At 38.7% G+C, this 8,937-nt stretch overlaps 1 protein-coding gene across 1 annotated transcript in view; it reads right to left on the reverse strand.

Annotated features, from left to right (window-relative positions):
* The window catches only part of GPR149 (G protein-coupled receptor 149), a 70,218-nt gene extending 65,569 nt beyond the window's left edge, over nt 1-4,649 (reverse strand). Inside the window, exons 1-2 of the mRNA XM_063442569.1 lie at nt 3,270-4,649; nt 1,182-1,374 (exon numbers count right to left, since the gene is read on the reverse strand). Coding sequence (XP_063298639.1) covers nt 1,182-1,374; nt 3,270-4,226 — 1,150 coding nt within the window. The 5' untranslated portion in view covers nt 4,227-4,649. The remainder of the gene's footprint in view (nt 1-1,181; nt 1,375-3,269) is intronic.
* Nucleotides 4,650-8,937: the final 4,288 nt, after the last annotated feature.

Below are 8,937 nucleotides of genomic sequence, written 5' to 3' on the forward strand. Positions count from 1 at the left end.
ATGATATTGCATATACAGAATCCAATTTTATACTCTTTAATAGTCTAGTATAAAAAAAACAAACCAAAACAAACAACCAAACAAACAAAAAAAGAGGTACAATTGTTGGCAAGATCATCAAGTTTTTTTAGGAGCCTGCTAAAGTAGAGTTTTTTAGGTTAAATATCATAGTTCTCTTTAAAAAAAAAATGTATATACCATTGTGTATCTTTTGTGTAAATGTGTTTTATGTTTGTTGCTAGACATTCTTGACAATATAGTTTCTGTTATGAACAGTATATTGTTTAAACAAGACTAAAGATATTTTCGTGGCTACAAAGGGTTTTGTAGCTACGAAAAAAAAAAAAAAAACGTATAAAAATGTCTTAGAATCTCTGTTGCACATAATCGTCCTTGGGTATATTGTGAAGTTCTAGAATGGTTTGCTTCCTTTTCGTGCTTTTGGGTTAAGTCTATCACAATAACTATGCAATTGTGACTCATAATGTGATATATTTTCAATTATATGAATAACTAAATGCAACTACAGAGTTCAGTGTTGTAAATATATTCAGCAGGAGCAGTGTTGAGATTAGCAGAATATCCTGAGAGCTAGCATAGCTGTTATGACTTGACCAGCATATTTAGATTTTAACTCCTGTGCAACTCGAAATGAGGTAGAAATGCTTTAAATGACAAATACCTAGAGAACTGTTCTTAGTGATAGCTTAAATTGCATATCATCATTTTTTCAACAACTAGGTCCACAATTCCCTTACCCCTCAAATAAAGGATGATTTTGCATGATTAATCTGTGCAATGTTATAGTAAAAAGTATAAAGGTAACATTTCAGGAAAAGTTATAAAAACTCCAAATGCTTTAATGCAAGGGTAATTGAAAGGTAGATCTCCCCCTATGGCAGAACCATACCTCCCATGATGCTTTGCCAGTATGATCACTGATTCTTTGCCAGTATTAAGGAGTTGCAATTCTGCGACTACTGTGGATACACCTTTTAGCCATCTCTGATTTAATATAAATAGAGCAGTTATTTCAGAAACTGTGTTTGCGTGTCTGAGTCTAAATAGCCATTTTTTCAAAAGATGTAACAAATATTCTTATTACTTCTACTAGTCAATATGCACATTGAGAATAGGAAGGAAGGGCTGTATAATAGTAAAAAAAAAAAAAACAGTCTTACTTTGGTGTTCTTCTGATGACATTATGTATGCATTCCTCTTGCAGTTAATTATACAGCCACATGGCAGATGGCTCCAGCGCTCAGACAGAACAAACAACGGAGAAATGGTAGCAGCCAGCAAAGTCAGGAGAAAACTTAATGTCTCGAAAGAAAGGCTCTGAAAGCCAAGAATGTGATGGATAACCATTTGTATCTGTAAGGCAGAAATTTTGCATATTTAACCATCCAAGCAATTATTATTTATTATCATGATTATTATTAACATAAATGGTTCATCATTTTGTATCGCATTTTACGACACAGCTTGTTGTTCTGATTGAAAAAAAAAAATAGACAATACTGACAAGGTTATTTACTAAAGTGAGAATTCAAAATCAATTTCAAATTTAGGGTTAAATAGCCAAACTATGTTAAATAAACTAAGGTAACTATGATTTCAGTTCCGCTACTCTGACCTTACATTTGAAATCCACTTGCAATTCTCACTTTAGTGAATAACCCCTGTCAGAGTCAAGTTTTATTGCATTTAGCTTATACAACTACATAAACAGAAACCAAAAGTATCATTATTGACAGGTAGCCAGGTGTTGCAAGTTTAACGTTCTCCTGACCATTGATCAATCACATACATTATTAACAGTATCTTGTGGGCAATGGCAAAATAGAAGAATTATAATATAAGATTTATAATACCTAATAGTTCTTCTCCCATGTGTTTATAGGGAGATCATTAATTCACAAAACTCTCAGCCAATCAGAAAAGTATTAGATATGAATGGCGCAGATAGAAAAGGTAAACCTGGAGAGATAACTAAACCCGCACACTCACAAGACTTACTTAAATATGCATTTGAATAAACAAAATTATATTCTGATAGGGCATGATGTCTTGTGTGTAATGTAGTTTGTATTGTCTATAGTTTTTGTCCTTCCATCCTCCCTTAGTTGTTTCATGTAACATTTGTGAAACGGATTCCTTTCTATTGTAAATGTGTTTAAGACCCCCCTCTTGTTTTGTTTGCGCAGCGTACAGTTCTACAAAAAATGTTTGAACTCGAGAAAAGCAAATAGTAATAATAACTGTATGTCTACAAAAAGTGTGAAGCTCTGAGCTAGACTGATGTAAGTATTACAATTAGATTCAAATGTACAGTCATTATAATACAGTTATGGATAACCAACAAGTCATTATTATTATTATTATAGAATTGTTACTTCTAAAAATCTCTCTTTGGAAACGAACATGGACACTTTTATTCTGATTTCTGATCTCCATTTATAAAGTTATCCATAATGTCCTTCTGCAATCCAATTTGCAATCTGGATCCTGGAGGTGTTACACTGAGACTGCTGCTGCTGTTGCTATTGTTTAATTAACTCTTTCCTTCAATATGTTCATTATGTGCCACTGTTTAGTCAAAGAAAGGATAATTTTCCATATCTAATGAAAAATATGTTATTGGTGTATATCAGTTTATGTTCAACATGATGAGAGGGGTGGGGCAATTGAACCATATCACATTCTCTTATTGATCCAAGCATTACATGAGTTATAACTCATTCCAATAATTTGATTAACCCTTAAGGACCAAACTTCTGGAATTAAAGGGAATCATGACATGTCACACATGTCATGTGTTCTTAAGGGGTTAAACAAATAGCTAGATGGGTGATGTACTAAGGTAGGACGTGATTGGCTAAATTAAAAACCTTTCTTTTTAGAAATCGGAACACATATGTAAGATTTTAAAACAATATGATAGGACCTAGAAATACTTTTCTTACTACAACTTATCTCACCCAAAGCACAGATGCATGTGACCTGCTGTTGTAGGACAACAAGCTCTATCATTACATAATTTGGTGGGGATGCTCGGAATTGTAGTCAAGTTACAGCTGCAGAGCCACATGTTTGGAGTCTCTGTCTTAAGATATCTCTAAGCTGCTGCATGCGAGATAGGGATAATCAGCACATTGCTAATGCTGCTCACGTCCCTGGTTCTCAGTGGGTTAAGTGTACATCAGCCATATACTTTAGATTTATTAAGCACACACAGCAAGTATTAAGGAGGGAAAATACATCTTTACCATGATTGGAAGCCAAAGAATGACTTTAGTTAAAGCAAGAATCAATGAATAACGCTTCTGTGCAAAGCGTATGGTGATGCTCCTGCTTCCACTGTTTGTGCAGTTCTGATCATCCACACTTCCTTCAGCCTGGCTCCTTCTAAACACTGCCTCGGAGCTCACACATTTCTCACTGACATTCTTCAAGGATTTGGACACAGTATTATCGGGAGACATAGATGAAGCATTGCTGTCCAGAGGTGTACTTGGAGTCAGATAGCCCTTAGCAATATCTCTATAATTCACGTAAGGTAGTTGATTTTGGCTGTCTGAGCACAGCAACTGGTGGGTTAGTGGGACAGAGAGGACTGTTAGTATACAGAAGCACAGACAATACAAAGCAAACAAAAACAAAATGTATGAACTCCTGTAGTCCAAAAGACATCCCCAAGATGTAGCAGCGAATGTGCCCCAGCCAAATAAAGGCAGAGAACTAATTAACAGACTAAGGACCCATATAGTTAGGATTGCCCAGGATATTTTCAGTGGCACTTCGGTAGTTTCCCAATGTCTGGATTTGTTAGCTGTGCAGAAGTTGTAGAAGATAATGGTCGATGCCTTTAAATTGCTTGAGAGTCCATGAAATAGGTAGAGAAAAGCTGCGGTACTGCACATGGGCTGGGAAAGGGACTGGCTCGTCCATTGCTTAAGCAAGAAGATTGACACAGGTGCCACGCTCACTAAGTCATCCACTGATAAGGAAGTCACCAGCACAGAGAGAGTGGACTTGCTCTTCATCTTCATTAAGGACACCATTGAAAAGATGCTACCTACTAAGACAGTCAGTACCAAACTCAGTGTCAGCCAAAAGAGAAGTGCATTGAACGCATAAGGTGGTTTTGGGACGTCCACTGTGTCATGATCTGAATTAAACCTAGTTCCATTTAAATACAGAATTGTTGGTGACACAGACATCATTTACGTCTAGAAAGCTCTTCCTAGTACTTCATAGCATTAGTTGAATATAAAGTAAAGAAGCCATTTGTTCCACTTTGACTTGTCATTGTTGTGATACAAATCCACTGACTGCAAACTTTTCCGCTCGGTGTCTTTAAAGCTTCTGCTTTCTCGCTCAAGGAAACATCCCCAGTGACTTGAACTACATCCCAAACACTGAAAGGATGCAATCAAATGACAAGACCATCTTCATGTATCACTTCATGTTTTAAAAAAAATAAAATGAATACAGGTTGTCTTTGCAAATTTACAATCCACCTTTTAAAGCTAAAGCTGTGCGTCCAGAAAAAATACTTAGAGCTTTTGAAGAATGCATTGTCCTGTCCTGACTAGGATCGGAGTTGCGATATGTGCTGAGATACATTCAAAGCATGCTTGCTGTGTGTGAACTGGTGTCGAATGAGATGCTCTTTGATTCAGGCTGTGTTGTCGAGAGCTGCAGTAGGGTGGAGCCTGATTCAAGCAATAGACAGAGGGGAAAAAAAAAAGAATGGTCACACACACAACACTGTAATGATAGGCAGGTCTTCCCGGGCAGGAAAAAAGACTTAAGCAATAATTCTTTGAAATGTATATCTAACCAGACCAGAGTGTAGCTCAATTTCTATTTGACTTGTCCTAGTACGATATAAATGAATCTTGCAATGCAAAGCAAACTTAAATAACCGTAATATTCATTTTAGTTTTCTTATTAATTGAAAGCTCAGCAGGATATATATTATGCAAAAAGAAATATGATACGTATAATATTATATTTTTGCTTGTAATAATCTATTTATTAGAATTAACATTATTTGATGCTCTGCAGCATGAGAAGCATTAAGAGCTGTATTCATGAAGCAGTGCATCATGGCTATCTATGATTATCTATGGTACATAATAATTCTGTTTATAATACAACATTTTTTTCTTCTCTTAATTATCTCAGAGCCAAAAATGTTACTCTTTAATTTTTCATTTTTCTCTCATTCACATCACCGCACGATGGTATGGCACTTGAATCCTTTATGCCCCTTACCCCCCCCCCCCCCCCCCCCACCTCATGCTCTCTTATCATATTAAACCCGGTGAGGTCTACCCAATAGTATGTTAGCCTCCTAAATTTACTTTTTTGGATGTAAGGCCCCTCACGCATGGGCGAGTTAGAGCCTCTGCTACGAGACTTTCCATATTATTTTTCCTATTACAAAACTAGAAAAACTCACTTTTATCTTTTCTCTCATAATGCTATTAAGTACCATTATGTATGCAACCTATGGCTAAAACCATTTATTTGATATGTTTAATGTTATGCTTCTTGACAGTGAACTATGAAAAAATAAAGAATATTAAAAAAAAACATACAATTTAACATCAGCATCACATTTAAACTTATTTATTTATTCTAAACTGTGAAAGCTAAATTATTAAAAAACTAAAACCAAAACCCCTCCTGTGTTAAGTTATAGAAACATAACGTACATGCAGTAAATCTAAACTTTGCAGGTGAACTGATCCTGAAAGCCATTATACTATTAACCTTTAATGTTTATCTTATACCATACAACAAACATGTTTGCAAAGTAATATAGTACAAAAACAGGGTGCAAGATTTGCTAATTGGAAAAGGAAAAGAAAATCTTAAAAAACAGGCACTGAAAACTTGGATTTAAGGGACACTATAGTCACCTGAACAACTTTAGCTTAATGAAGCAGTTTTGGTGTATAGAACATGCCTCTGCAGCCTCACTGCTCAATCCTCTGCCATTTAGGAGTTAAATCCCTTTGTTTATGAACCCTAGTCACACCTCCCTGCATGTGACTTGCACAGCCTTCCATAAACACTTCCTGTAAAGAAGGCTTTCTTTATTGCAAGTAGGCATGTGCATGGCGAAAAAATTCGGTTCGGTTCGGCATTACGAAATTCGGGACTCCGGTACTTCGGAACTTCGGCACTTCGGCACTTCGACACCTCGGAACTTCGGCAACTTCGGAACTTCGGACCTTTGACACTTCGGACCTTTGGAACTTCGGCACTTCAACACCTCGGAACTTCGGCAACTTCGGCAACTTCGGAACTTCGGACCTTCGGAACTTCGGCACTTTGAATCCTCGGAATTTCGGGGACTTCGGCGACTTCGGAACTCCGCAGACTTTGGAGACTTCGGCATTTTGGCAACTTCGGAGACTTCGGAGACTTCCGCGAATTCGGAACTTCGGGAAAATAGGCATTTATGTGTCTGTGTTTTTGTTTTTGTTTTTTTACACTGCTAGTGGACCACAGCAGCACCCAGACCACTTAATCTTAACCCCTTAATGACCAAACGTCTTAAATAAAAGGGAATCATGACCCCTTCAGGACACATGACATGTGTGACATGTCATGAATCCCTTTAATTCCAGAAGTTTGGTCCTTAAGGGGTTAAATAAGGGGTTTGGGTTTAGTTAATAATTGCTCATACTTAGTAGTGTAGTGTTAGTGTAATATATATTATACAGTTTACAAAATGGATGATATTTTGATTTTCACTGCACAGATAGTGCAGCCAATCAGGGAGCACTACCAGCATGCAACATTCTGCATACTATATAAACCCACCCCTGTAACACCATCTTTGTGGAGAGTTTAGGAGCAGAGAGTTTAGGAGCAAAGAGTGAGCATAGAGTGAGCAAGGAGAGTGAGCAAAGACACACAGTCTCTCACACAAAGTCTCTTACACACACGCAACTTATAGACACACACACTAACTCTTACACAGACACACACACACACACACTGGCTCTAACACACACATACACACTAACTCTTACACACACACACACACACACACTAATTCTTACACACACAGACACACACTCTTACACAGACACACACTGGCTCTAACACACACATACACACACATTAACTCTTACACAGACACACACACCCTGGCTCTAACACACACACACACTAACTCTTACACACACACACTAACTCTTACATACACACACTGGCTCTAGCACACACACACACACACACACACTAACTTTTACACACACACTAACTCTTACATACACACACTGGCTCTAACACACGCACTAACTCTTACATACACACACTGGCTCTAACACACACACACACACTAACTCTTACACACACACTAACTCTTACATACACACACTGGCTCTAACACACACACACACACTGGCTCTAACACACACACTAACTCTTACACACACACTAACTCTTACATACACACACTGGCTCTAACACACACACACACTAACTCTTACACACACTAACTCTTACATACACACACTGGCTCTAACACACACACACTAACTCTTACATACACACACTGGCTCTAACACACACACACACACACACACTAACTCTTACACACACACTAACTCTTACATACACACACTGGCTCTAACACACACACACACTAACTCTTACACACACTAACTCTTACATACACACACTGGCTCTAACACACACACACTAACTCTTACATACACACACTGGCTCTAACACACACACACACTAACTCTTACACACACACTAACTCTTACATACACACACTGGCTCTAACACACACATACACTAACTCTTACATACACACACTGGCTCTAACACACACACACACACACACACACACTAACTCTTACATACACACACTGGCTCTAACACACACACACTAACTCTTACATACACACACTGGCTCTAACACACACACACACACACTAACTCTTACATACACACACTGGCTCTAACACACACACACACACACACACACACACACACACACACACACACACACACACACACACACACACACACACACACACACTAACTCTTACACACACACTAACTCTTACATACACACACTGGCTCTAACACACACACACACACACACACTAACTCTTACACACACACTAACTCTTACATACACACACTGGCTCTAACACACACACACACACACACACACACATACTAACTCTTACATACACACACTGGCTCTAACACACACACTAACTCTTACATACACACACTGGCTCTAACACACACACACACACACACACACATACTAACTCTTACATACACACACTGGCTCTAACACACACACTAACTCTTACATACACACACTGGCTCTAACACACACACACTAACTCTTACATACACACACTGGCTCTAACACACACACACACTAACTCTTACATACACACACTGGCTCTAACACACACACACACACACACACACTAACTTTTACATACACACACTGGCTCTAACACACACACACTAACTCTTACATACACACTGGCTCTAACACACACACACACTAACTCTTTCATACACACACTGGCTCTAACACACACACACTAACTCTTACACACACACTTACTGTTTCTTATAGTTGCAAAACAGAGGTCCCGCTGCATCGTTGAAGCTTTCCTCCTCTCTCCACAGCAGTTGGCCGCCGGGATATGATGTCACATATCCCAGTGGCCTGTAGCTCAGGACGAGATTCGCCGCGGTTTCTCCTCGGTGCTCCGCCCCCCTCCCTCAGTGGCTGCACGTTCCCCATACAGCTGGATAGATTGCTGCAGAAATTGAGTTCTCCATGCTCCTGCCGGTCACTTGGACATTTTTGTGCCCCTCGGGTCCGTGCGCCCTAAGGCGGCCACTTGTGCCGCCTTATGGTAGCGCCGG

Source organism: Pelobates fuscus, chromosome 2 (assembly GCF_036172605.1).
Source record: "Pelobates fuscus isolate aPelFus1 chromosome 2, aPelFus1.pri, whole genome shotgun sequence".
In the NCBI taxonomy this organism is placed as follows: Eukaryota; Metazoa; Chordata; class Amphibia; order Anura; family Pelobatidae; genus Pelobates; species Pelobates fuscus.